We start from the raw sequence: 13,580 nt of genomic DNA on the forward strand, positions 1-13,580 counted from the left end.
AGTGTGAGCAAGTGATAACGACATGAAGGCAAAAAGAACCTACTTTGAATAAAGGCAAGAACAACACAGTATTTAGGATTTGAGACAAAACAACAACTGCCCATCTTTTAGGAATTCCTAATAAACCTCCATTTGGTAACAAAGAAAAACTAAGAGGATGGAGCAAGGACTCACCAAATACTACCCAGTCATGGGCACCTTCATTAAACCCAAATAGTTAATGCTCCACCCAAAACCTGCCAGAGAAACCCAAGATGGAAAGCAGCAAAGGCTGTTTCCCAGCTTAATGCCTTAAGCCATGGAGGTTTTCTGCCAGTCTCGCTTTTTAATTAAATATGGCATTTTGGGATCCAGTGATAAACCGTATTACTGCATGGTCTTCAAAGACTAGAGTCAGCTGAGGAAAAGTTATTTTCATTATTATTTTTTTGTGCTTTATTCCTTACAAGTTTCCATACATTATTAAAATTAAGAGGTTACATTTATTACACTACTCCATGAACATTAATACCCTTTTAAATTGCTAACCTGTGCATTTCTTTGAGCTTGCGCAAACTAAGAGCATACTGAACAAGTTCTATTTCTTAGCTGTTGAAAAACAAATATTTCTTCATTTGCATTTATTCTGTACAGAAGAAACTCAAAACTGTATGTCAACAAACATTAAAGACTCCTACAATCATCATACATGATAAATGAAATTAAATTACACGTCAAGACAAAATTTTCTTGCCAAGAGCTTCCATTGCAGTGTCCTAACATGCCACCTTTCTAATGTTCTTGGACATAAATTAAACAAAGCAGAAACAATAATGTGGTTCCTGTTCTTTCACAGAGAACACACCATATTCCTGTATCCAGTGTTCAAAACAGTGACTACCAAGGACACTGTTACAAACCTCAGAGCTTTGCACCTGTGCATATTAAGTTTCCATACAGTCCTGAATACTTAAACACAGATTCTAATCAAAATTTAACTATGGCAGAAAATGCCATCCACCTCCTTTTGGCAGGATGAGAGCCAAAGAACAGTGTGGCAGCTACAGATTCACATTTCCTTAAATAAATAGCAGTTTCATCATGTCTTACAAGTCTGAAAACCAATCTGACATTTCAATCAAATTTTAGTTGAATTTTTATTTCTGTTGAGCCTCAAAATACAGAGACAAAAGAAATTACTAAAAGCTTAATCCTTCTATTTATTTTGCACCAAGTGAGGACTTGTGTGGAAGAAGTGGGTGAGCTGGAAGTACCAACTAGGAGATACTATGACTACCTGCTCCAGTGCTGCACCACTCAATGCCACCTGTAATTTACAGATCTGCAACACTGATTGCTGATCTCTGACTCAGAAGACAAATGATCTGGACACAAACACCAACAATGTGTTTCCCACACCTGAAGGTGTCATGAAAGGAGTCTTTTTTTCAACTCCTCAGACAAGAAAACTAAAAATAAGTCTTTCTGCAACACAACAATCTAAGCCTTTGGATAGGTTTTGAGAGCCTGGGATTTTGATGGCCATTCCTTCCTAGAGACATGGCCTGTGTGATGTGTGCTTGACTAGTAGAGCTCCTGTTTAATGTCTCTAGACAGCACTCAATGGCAACCTCAGTTTTAGAAGTAAACCCAAAAGAAAAGAGAGGTAAATTAGTAGCTTTGAAAACAGTAAACATAGGTGAAGAGGGTTAAAGAAGAAGCATTGAGGACTTCAAGCTCCAAATATTCCTCTAGGGAACTGAGTGATGGTAACTTTTGGAATGACAAAGGTGACATTTTCCTAACATTTCCAGAGGCTTACTGGAAGCCAACACCATTTTCATGTCACTGGAATGACAACTTCTTTTATGGGAAATGTTTATTGCACCATGATCTCCATGACAATAAGAAATCACATTTCTGTCTTCAATTCTGTTCAGATTCAATCTGTATTTCAGAAGCTTCCCTACAGGCATTAGGAGCACTCCCAGTGCCTAAAATGCATTTTAAAGAGGTCATTTAGACAAATCTCCAAGCTGGTGACATCTTCCCCTCCCTTAATGACAACACAGGCCACCACCCACTGCTAATGCAGCTGCCTGGGCTCAGTCTGTGGCTCTGGAGAGGTTCTGACCTGTAAAGGAAAGCTGCAGGTCTTTGCAGAGCTGCTAACCACAATGACAAAAGCAACAAAGACTATCTGCAATGCTTTGCAGGTTAAAAAAGAACACGAAAGTAGTGAAACCTTAACAGCAGAACAATTCCCAATGGAACTGCAGGCCTCTGGTTACAGCCATTGCTCAAAACAAGGCTAACTTCAGTCAAACACTGAGCAAGAACAGAGATCCCTCCACCTCTCTGAGCACACAATCCAGAGTTTGACCATCCTCATGCCTCACCCAAGGTGCTCCAAGAGAGCCAGGGCCTTAGATTATGTTTCTTCTTGTCTCAAGGCAGCAAGTTAGGGTTGGGTTTTCTTTATTTTTAAAAAAACTGCTAATTAAATAATCATGATGCATGAAAATGTTCTACAAACTTGGAAGTTTTACCCTTCTAGCCATTTATTCACCTCGAGCTTCCTGACTCTGCCAGAGACAGGATTTGTTTCTACCATGTGGCCTCCATGCAGCATGATATTTAGAAAGACAGGAAGAAAGCTCAAAATAGGCTGGGATCAGAGCAAGTGATGTTTGAGTACAACCTTTAACTCCTCTGAGACCACTGCACCTTTTCCATGGACACAGGTACAACCACAGTATATATAAAGTATTTAAAAGCTGATTTGGAATCTTTTATTTATGTGTATAAATGTCAAATAGAGTTTATCCCAAATACAAAAGAAAAGTTAAATATATTCAGCATGAACTCTCTTCTCAGGACACAACAGAACAAGCACTATTTTGCACTGTGCCACATTCCTCAGACTGGACAATAAACATGACATACTGAAGCTGCCTGCTGTATTGCAGTCAATTTGGTTATGCAATTAATATTTGTATTTGCACATGCTGGCTTCTGTGACTCTATTTTAATTTCAAATATGCTGACTATGAGACAAGGAGCAAGAACCTCATGTACTTGCCTTCTGAACATACCACAGAGGAGAAGTAGGGCTGTATTGTGTATACTTATGACTGATAATTATTTTTTTTAATCAAGAAAAACCAAACAGACACTAGCAGAACCCCAAGTCTTACAAGACAGGCAGCTATCAGATGCCTCTGTTTTTCAGTTCTCATCAGGAGTTGCTCCTGTCAGTAAACACCATTTTATCTGAAGTATGTGCACCATGTACTTTAATTTGTGCTGCTACTGTTTCAATAGTTAATATGGACTGCTGATTCAACTCTGCGTTCCATTTATCCACACATGTTAACAACACACTGCAGATTACAAACCACTGGGGGAAGTGGATTCCTTTATCTCCAAAAGATTACTTGCACCACCTGCAGGTCTTAGCAGAGGGTTACAACAGTCTAACTTGTGAAAAAAAAAGATAAAACTTTCAGACACCAATTTTATGCTCTGGAACAACAGTTAAGTCAAATACCTCCTGTATAAGCAAAGCAGGAGGCTTCCTTCAGAACTGCCACTGAACATCAGTCCAGCTTGGGCAGTTCTGCTTGGTTGGAGGAGTTTTGCTCTGGTTAGTGTTAAATGGGGTCCTTCAACATGGCACACTCCAAGTAGCTCCCCTTGATGACAAAGGAGACATAAAGAAACAGCAGTCCAGGTATTTCCTTCTCAAGCCACCTTATGGTCTAAACTGTGGCTTGCAATCCTTAAAACAGCCACAATATACTGTAAAGTCCTCAGAAAACAACTTGGCAACTGCATATCTTTCAAAAGATATTTAAATCTGTCAGTACATCTCACTAACAGCTTATCTTACCATACTTGTTCCTTGGGATTAAAAAAAGAACAGTCCTACACCCTTTGAAAAGCATAAAGTTTGGGAGGATGAAACTTACAAGTAAATTACATTGCTTTTATCTCAGAGAATTGAGCTCATCCAAGTAGTACTTGAAAGCAAGATGCATTCAGACAGAACGCGGCAGAATAAAGTGTCAAGGTGTCTCTATGGTATTTCAGTGCCCATTAGTAGAGGTTAAAGCAAAGTACTTCTAGCAAATTGCAGCTCCAAGGTCTCTGCAGCTGGGCAAGACACAGGAGGTTATCAGTGGACTTCTTTCAAATTCATAACACTTGAATATGCTGACCTTTACAAGCTTCACAGAGCTTAACTCCATTTAATTACTCCCCTCCTCCTTTAAATACACCTCTTCCAACATGCAGCCAGCATTAGCCACAGAGAATCACAACACAAAATACAGAATTGATAGTAACTCAACAAAACAGGTCAAGTTACATTTTCTGCCTACAACTCAACCCCAGTTTTATAAAGAAAACACTGTCTCTTCCAAACTTGGAAGATTTCTGATGTACAGTAATAAGCAAACATGTCTCATAAAAGTTAAAATTTCTAATGTTTACTTTGACATAAGAAAATTACAAGATGGGACTTCTAACTTTCAAAATTTTAAAAGCAATCACAAAATTAAATTTGGTTCAGATCTTAGGATCCAAAACTGACAGACAAGTGATCTCGGGTACTTAATCAAGAACTAGCAATGAAAGCTTTTGTAACACATGCTGTAAATAAACCTGGGAGCAAATATTTCAGTGTCACATTAACAACATTTCTAAGTGGGCTCTGATCAAGTTACTACACACCATTCTCCAAATGATGAGGAAAAGCAAAAAAACTTGCTGAAAAGAAGCAGAATAATTCAGTCTCCAGAAATATAGGAGAAAACGATCATCCTGATTTTGGCTGGCACAGAGTTTACTTTTTCTCAGTAGCCTGTACAATGCTGTGTTTTGGGTTTTGCTTCTCCTCCCTATTCCTCCAGGGAGGTGAGCAGACAGCTCTGTGCTTAGCTGCCAGCTGGACTTATACCACAACTACTCTTTGCATAACTTATTCAAATATCAGCACGTCCAAGCCAAGATTTCTTCTTTTGGAAGTAGGGATCTGTGCCCAACAGCATATACAGACATATCTGCACTGCCTTATCTGAAATATGAGCCTCAGAGAATCTATCAAAGTTGAATTCAATTTTCCAGCCTCTTCTGCTTTGTCAGGATACACTTTAATACATGTTTTATAGTGCTGGTTGCTAGCGTTGCATGAAATTTGGGTTTAGATTATTAAAGGGTGTATATATAGGACTAGTTTTAAAAACTGTGTAACCTGTATTTGTGTAGTGAACATACTCAAGACAAACACAGTAGGAACACAGCCCTTGCAGTTTTCCTCTCTGAAGGACTGAGAATAATCGCTGCATTCTCAGCAGACATTTACCAGATTCTCTAAGGCTTATCAACCGATACTGCTACCTCCTGGCAGGGCAGCCACACTGTGACAGAGGACAGGATCAAAGAGCAAGGAAGTAAAAGCCCCCACAGTATCTAGGCATGATTAGAGTGGCCTACTGTAACCAGAAGTAGCTTTCTTCTGGGAACAGGAAGACGTCACAACTGCTTAATTATTTGGGTGTGTTTTGTTGATTTTTTTTTTTTTTTAACTGGTAAACTTGAAGCAACATCAAAATACTATTAAATAGACAGAGCATCTGCATGTGAACAAAGTCAGTGAGTGGCTGCTGCACTGCCTTAGCCTGTAGCACAGCATCATTCAGATCATCCAAACATATTGTACCTCCTCTTTAAAATGTATAATTGTATAAGGCATTTAATTTAACAGTAACCTGTCAATTTGCATCTCAAGGAAAAATACATTCTGCTCTAACTGCACTGCATTACAGGGTAGCACACAAAAGACTCCAACCACTAATATTTCTTGGTTGAGCATTCTGTGCTTAAAGAGAAAGGGCCTTGTATAAAATAGTTACTAACATGTTTAAGTCTATTAAACACATAATACTGTTACCTTTCTTCAATTCTGGTCTTGTCCATAAGTGGTTGCTTGATCCACTGATTGACTAATCTTTGTCCTTGAGGGGTTCTGCATTTATTCAGTAAACCAGCTAGAGACTGTGCAGTATTTGCATTTTCTACAGAACTCTGGAAAGAAGAAAAAAATATAAAGGAAAAAAAAAGGAAAAAAAAAGGAAAAAAAAATTAGTTACTGAAGTTTACTAACACCCACTGAATGACATACAACTATTTAGGAACAGAACATGTTTTTCTTCCATTCAACTTGGCACTCACCAAAAATGGTAAATGAAACAGTGCAGCATTAAAGTACTTACATTTTGGTCCCTGTAACATGGGAAGGAAGGAATGGGTTTGTCTATTTTGCAACCAATCCTGACTGAACAGCAAAGTTGAAAGTGTAGCTAGCCATGGGTCAGTTTGCACTTTGAGTAGCAAAAGTGATAATACATCTACATATTTGCTAGTTTGCTCTTCTTAAGGTCAAAAAATAGGGGTTCTGTCCATCACAAAAACGCAGCAAGAAACTGGACTTAAGTTCAAGGGTTTGGTTTGAGAACTTTGGGGGTTGCTGGGGGGGAACAACACAAGAGAATCAGGCAATGGGGAAAAGCAGTTACTTGAATTCTCTCAAGCTTCCCCAGATCATCTCTGCAGTGCCATAAACACCTCTAAATTTAGCTCTGTTCAAATTATAGTTCATTACCCATAATTCAGGTTTAATGCTAGCTGGACTCCAGACAGCCTTTTGGGCATTTTTGTTGTGGTTTGGTTTTCACACAAACAGCTACGAAGCAAAATTTTTTGTTAATATTGAACAAACAAGTTTGTGTCAACTCTTGACTTTGAAATTAAAATCTCAACCCTCTCTACACAAGAAAAGCTGCAACCAAAACAGCAAGTAACCATTCAGGTCTGGATGCTCCTGTATGTAGAACTAGAGTCACAACAAGAGGAAATGAATGCCATGAGAAGCAATACTGACACATTCAGCCCCTGGAATACCTAATATCTAAAGTGTATGGGCCTATTCTCAGTGTTCTGGGCAGTATGATATACTAAAAACTTCTGAACGTAAGGAAGTGCCACAGAATACCTACATATATTATACACAAATCACCTACTTCAGCACAGCCAATGTTTAAGGTACAGTACATTCCATAAAACCAACTGCATCTGCTGCACCGTAAAAACTTTACCTACACACCTCACAGAGCAACTCAAATTACAAAATAATTTGACTTTGCTTTACTGCTGTCCAAAAACCTTCACACACACATCCTACCACACAGGCAGCTTCCTGCTCCATGGAAAAACCTGCTCTGAAGACACAGGTGTGTATTTCCTATCACAAAACATGTAATACCTGCAAGGACTTGTAAAGGAATGTAGCTAAAACAGAACTTCCTAGAACACCCTCCATAAAGCTTGAGAAGAAATGTACTTTTTGCTTCATTCCCTAGAGAGGTGCTTAGCAGCAGGAAATACAAAAAAATTTTTAAAAAATCAGAACATCTCTCTTCAGGGGCTAACCAGCTCAGATGCTGAATATATACTCTGTTTTCCTGCAGAATTTCTTTCAAACTAAACATGGGCCATAATCTGTGATATCTTCTTATAAATCTGAAATGAAAGATTAGGAGCAAGCCTAATAAAGATCATTAAGCAGGGCTTACTAATGTGGAAACAGGAAAAAAGGCTGATACAACACATCACTTTGAGTCCACATTTTCCTCTAACTATAGAAATGGGCAAAGCAGAAAAACAGATTTGGCAGGAGGTATGAAGGAGTCTGTCAACCTGTCTGGATTTGTAGAAAATGTGTGTAAAAAAGGTAAAACTGTCGTCAAAACATGACAGTTAACAGGACATGGTGCTTTCAGGATGTTCTCAAGTGCTGTCCTGTTCACTGCCAGCCCTCCCTTCCTGACATCACTGGCATTGCTCCTGCCATGTGCTACATGTCCCACTAACACCATCTAACTCAGTTTTGTATTCTTTTCCCAAGGACAGCACTACTGTTGCCACTTCCCACCTCCTTGATGATCTTCTCTCTCCTACATTTAAAATCAGCTGTCACAGACTGAAAGATTATTCCATTTGCCATCCGTATGGCAGTTGTCTTCTGTTAAGTGGGCAGTTTTACTTATCTCTTCCACAACCAGTCCTCTCTCAGGGGAGACATCTGCTGATAACAGGCTATTGAGTGTCACTGCATGACTGATAAGAACTGAAACATCCCATTGTAAGATGCTCCACCCAGAGGGAGGAGCCAAGCATTCCTACCTGGATATAATCTTGAGTTTCTGGAACACCAGCATGGTTTTCCTGCACTGGATTTCCCAGAGGAACAGCTGCCTCTCCCACTGCATCTTCAGAGCAAGACTGTACCCTTTCTACAGGGTCACTGCTCCAACAGAACCACACCTGACACTCCAGGAGGAATGCAGCCACAATTCCCAATTGGACTGCAGCCAACACCCTGTCTAACAGGCATTCTGACTCAGTCAGTTTACTGCATTGTTTATTTTATCTTTTTATTTTCTTTCCTAATAAAGAACTGTTATTCCTGCTCCCATATTTTTTGCCTGAGAGCCCACCCTAATTTAAAATTTTTTACAATTCAGAGGGAGGGCATCTATATTTTTTTTCCATTTCAGGGGAGGCTCCTGCCTTCCTCAACAGACACCTGTCTAAACCAAGACATAAACCAACAAGAAACAAAAACTAAAAAGGTGGCAAGAGTATCTAAATGTTTAAAACACACATTGCAGGAGAGTAACTTAGAACAAAGCTAAAATGTAGAAGTCACCATTAATCAGGATGTGAGGAATTGCAGTTGGGCAGTCAGGCTCATTAGTATGCAGCTAAGTAATTAAGTATATTGTAAGCCAGTTGCTAACTCAAGTATTTCTTACCTGAAAAAGGTTGAGGGCTTGAACAGCTGCATTGTCTAGAACCATATATTGACTAAGATCAAACGTAGTCAGTTCAAACTGTCCAAAATTAGACTCATCTGACAGCAACTCCAAAAACTTGATAACAGCTGACAAAGATGAAACAGCAACCTGAAGTTGTTTAAAAAAAAACACATCACATTCTAGTTAGAAAGACTCATGAATCCAAGAGGATTTGATAAATGCACCTAGAAAATTACAGCTGGGGAAGACTTTGAGCCATGTCAATTTTGGCAGGGCTGTGAGAGACTCATCCTGTTTGACAAGACTTCATTTCCATAGGACATTCTACAGCACTGCAGCATCTTTCTAGGCAGGTGCAAGAACAGCACACGAGCCATCTGCATAATCTGATCAACATAATGAAGCTGCACACCTTGCCAGCTTTCCAAAGCTGTTATCAGGATGTTTCCAGCTCGGGAACACAAACAAGTTATACTGCGCAGATAAATGAGATATGCTGGATCATCTCAGGACATGGTTTCAGGGTTAGTTTTCAGCCAGAACAAGCATCTGATCTGACTCACTGCACAGCGCTGCTGAGTGCCAGCACAAAAAAGAAGCAGCGTGACTGACTTGTTCAGCTGCAACACACTTCAAACAACTCTAATCTGTTATAAAATGACACATTAAGGGAGCATAATTGCGAACCTTACACCTGCAGTGAACATCAGCAATGAAGGACATTTTAAAACTTGTTTATCTCAACAAATTGCCTCTTGTTTGCAGCTAAGAACAAACATGCAGGCACTAAATCATATACTTAAGCCAAAAATATTATCATAAACATTACTCTGTTTTCAAATACCAATTTTCCTATCATGCAAAATAACCAGAGTATTGTATTTCAGTCCTTAGGCTAGATAATTATGAACAGGAGGCACCACTTCTGCAGTCTATTTGCTTACCTATTAGAGTTTCTCCTTTAAAGCCATAAATGAATGGTTTTCTCCATTTTTTCCAAGAGCCCTGGTACCCAGCTCTGACAGACCCAAGCTGAACAGAACTGCTGAACACTTCAGCAAGAATGCAGAGGAGATCAGCTCACATCAGGTGCACACACCACTTCACTTTTTAGAAAGAAGCACATTGAACACTGCTCACCTGCTTTTCCATCTCTGGCAGTGCTGCACTGTTCAGCTGCTCTTCCTTTTTCGATTTCAACAAGCGATTGAGATCCTGAACAGTATCTTTTGTTGTGAAATCTGCCTTCTTCCTGTCTGTAATCAGGATTCCCCCCCTCTGAATGACCTGTTGTTCACAAACACACACATTTATCAATTAATTTCAATATTTAAGAGACAGTTGTTGACCACATAGAAGCAAACCCCGAAGTTATACTTATTTCCTTCTAGGGTGCAGGGAGAGGAATGTCAAACAAGATTTTAGAACTTTTGTTGATTAAAGGGCAAATAAATCAATAAACAACACATTTTGCATGCATAAATCAAAAATTCCTCGAATTTAGATACTGGTCTTTCCTTGGTCTTTCCCCAAATCAGAGCCTGGTTAAAACAAACTGAGCTTTTTAGAGGTTTTGTCTGTCAGCCACAGCGGCTCCCTTACTTGTCTGAGTTTCCCCATCTCTCCAGCAGTCTCTCCTCCTGGCAGCACACACTCCTTCGGGCCCAGTTGAACCAGTAGAGCTTCAAGGTTGGAGAACTGATCATTATCTGGGAACTCACAAACACTCAATTTTCTCAGCGTAGTGTCGACATAGCCCACTCCTACTACTCTCTGCCCATCAGCACCAGAGAGCTTCACCCCCACAACCCCGATGGCTGTGGACATGTCATTGTTGGCAAAGAGAACTTCTTCAAACTGGGCAAGATTTCCTGGAGAACCCTACTTAGAAAAAGAGAAATGCTTTTTTAAAAGCAGTGTACACACACACTTTCTTTCTTTCAAAATAACAACTGGTTAAATGAAGTACTGAACAGTCCATTCATATAAAATACACAATTATTCTGGTTTTTAACCATTTGAATTTTACATATCTCCTACACAGAGGAAAGCACTTCAGGTTTCCTTGATTTCCCAACCTATGGCAAAGACACAGGGCAAGCTCTTTCAGCCTTAGAGTAGTAGAAAAGACAGTGATATTGTATAACAGCTATATAACCAAAATATAACAATCGGGTGTGATTTTTCATCATTGGTCCCTTAAAATCCCAAAACTCCAAGCAGGAAAGAGCTCACAACTATAAAGAAAGGTTGAAAATTGTACCTTGTAAGCTAAATACCAGTCATTTTCTTTGACAGATTTGCTCCCTGCTTTGTTCTTGTAAACTTCAACTCTGTAATGACGAACCAGAAGCAGGTCCCTCACAAAAGATTCAAAGTTCATTTTACTAAGCACAACACTCTCAAGCTTCTCAGTTCCTACCAAAAAAAAAAAAAAAAAAAAAAAAGAGGAAAATTATGAGATACCTGAATTTTTTCATAAAGCTTATTTTCTTATTTTTTATTATTAAAATCCCCAAGAACAGCTTTCAGAAGACACTGTCTTGAATACCAAAGAAGCAAACATGTAGAATCCATGAAACAATACAAATCCACAACATTCAACTGATTAATAATAATGAAGAAAGCATACTCTCTCTCCAAATAAAAAAAATGTTCAATTCCTAATTTAATTTAACAAGTACATTAATATATAAAAAGGGCTATGTTCCTCTCACCCTTCCACTCTGACAATATTCTTGACTTGTTTTACTGATTAATATTTCACACATTTTCATTTAATGAGGATTAGAAGTCTGCTACAGGTTCTTCTGCTGTACATCTTTTCTTTCCAGGACAAGCAGCTTCTGTTCACAGAAAAGACTGCCACCCTATTCACACTCACACAGCACGTGTCCCAAGACATTCCCTTTTATCATAATTTAGCCAGTAAAAACAATATATAATAAAAAAAATTAACAGTTTACATTAAAACCTAACTTAGGAAGTGCCTAATTGACAAATTTTTTGCTTCTGCTCTTGTATGTGCAAGCAGATGATGCAGCTGAACAAATTTAATTCCATGTAGCTGCCCAGAGGAGCAATACCACTTCTGCCTCCCCAACTCCAGCAGCAGCCTACTCTCAGAACAAGGTAATTCCACTGCTGAGCAAATGGGGATTTCAGGTGAGTACATTCAGCTTTATGCCAAGTTGGGAAGTGGTGTCAGACTGGTGTCAGACACACCAGAGTTAGATAAGACACCAAGCACAAGCAACAGGGAGAATCACATCTCTCTTCCAGCAGCATGGCTTAGTCACATTTCAGGCTCTTCCTCCCTTTCCATCAAAAACATTAAACAGTAAATTTTCACACCCATAGGAACTTATGGGCTTATTTTAAGTAAGATTTTTTTCATTTTCGTTCCCCAAACATCAAGTAAGATTTTTTGAAAGGGGTAAAAAAAACCCTCATTCTACATAATTATATTATCTTTCCCAGTGTAGAAATGTCCCAACAAAGCACAATTTTTCTTATTTTTTCAGTTGAGACAATACACTAGCAGGGGCTGGGGAACATCTGACATTCGTATGTACTTTGAAATCATCCTAAAAGCAACATCTGCAATTTTATGTTTTTAGTTGAATGTGGTAGAGAAGGCTTTAGAGGGTTTAAAACTGGGGCTGGTAGTCATGTGATTACACCTGCAAAATAACTTCTAAATTGACTACAACAATACTAGTGATGCATGTCTCCAGTCAGGAAGACACATCAAGCTTTGGGGAGAGCTGAGGTTTTTAAATATTCTTCTTTACCTATGACCTCATCAACCCCCATTAGAAAGGAAAAGGCATATGAGAATGTCATGTTTTTAATGCTGCTGCACACACACAAAAAAACCTTGATTCATATTTTGCAAAATCTGAGCCAATAACTCAGCAACACTGTGCTCCTCGACATTAAGGGTTTGTACCCTCCGACAAGATAATTTATCTTAGTGCTCTTACCCCTGACATCTGCAAGCTGCCCTGCCTTATACCAAGCGATAAACGAAAAGCAACACGGGGTGAACAGAAGAGAAAAGCTTATCAAACACACAGAAACATTCGAAAGTAAAGAACATCACTCAGTGATTCCCGGCCTCGATGAACCAGAGCGGACACGGGAACAGGGACACCTCTCAGCATCTCCCTTCCCGCATCCATCCACCCCGGGAGGGCGGAAAGGGACCCGCAGCACCGCCCGGCCTGAGCCCGGGCACCGCGCTGAATGCCGCCCTGGGCCCGAGCCTCGGCCTTGGCAACCGGGCTGCCACGGGCTACCGGGGGCTGCCCGGGGCCACCGGGGGCTGCCAGGGGCCACCGGGGGCTGCCAGGGCCACCACCGCCACCTCCTTCCTCCGCTCCCTCCGAGGCCGGGGCAGGCGGGCCCCCGCTCCCGCCGCTGTCCCTCCCTCAGCGCCCGCTCCCGGGGCTCCCCCGCGCACCCACCCGGTGCCCCCGCCAGCTGGCGGATGACGGCGCGGGTGCGGAACAGCTCGCGGGCCGCCAGCCGCGCGTCCGCGCCGTGCACCGTGTAGTAGTCGCCGCGCTCGAAGAAGCGCACGGTGGTGTCGGGCTTCTCGGGCAGCGAGAGCACGGCGCGCACGAAGCCCGCCTCGGCGCCCGCGCCCTCGGGCCACACGGCCTCCCGCGGCGGCTCCACCGCCATCTTGTGCCGCCGCTACCGCCGCCGCTGCCTCCC

The 13,580-nt window shown here is 40.8% G+C and overlaps 1 protein-coding gene across 1 annotated transcript in view; it reads right to left on the reverse strand.

The window, feature by feature from the left end:
* Positions 1-13,580, reverse strand: part of MSH2 (mutS homolog 2) — a 46,354-nt gene extending 32,774 nt beyond the window's left edge. The window contains exons 1-6 of the mRNA XM_021540177.3: positions 13,328-13,580; positions 11,122-11,276; positions 10,461-10,739; positions 9,999-10,145; positions 8,856-9,005; positions 5,933-6,066 (exon numbers count right to left, since the gene is read on the reverse strand). Coding sequence (XP_021395852.1) covers positions 5,933-6,066; positions 8,856-9,005; positions 9,999-10,145; positions 10,461-10,739; positions 11,122-11,276; positions 13,328-13,547 — 1,085 coding nt within the window. The 5' untranslated portion in view covers positions 13,548-13,580. The remainder of the gene's footprint in view (positions 1-5,932; positions 6,067-8,855; positions 9,006-9,998; positions 10,146-10,460; positions 10,740-11,121; positions 11,277-13,327) is intronic.

Source organism: Lonchura striata, chromosome 3, assembly GCF_050655825.1.
Source record: "Lonchura striata isolate lonStrDom1 chromosome 3, ASM5065582v1, whole genome shotgun sequence".
NCBI classification, from domain to species: Eukaryota; Metazoa; Chordata; class Aves; order Passeriformes; family Estrildidae; genus Lonchura; species Lonchura striata.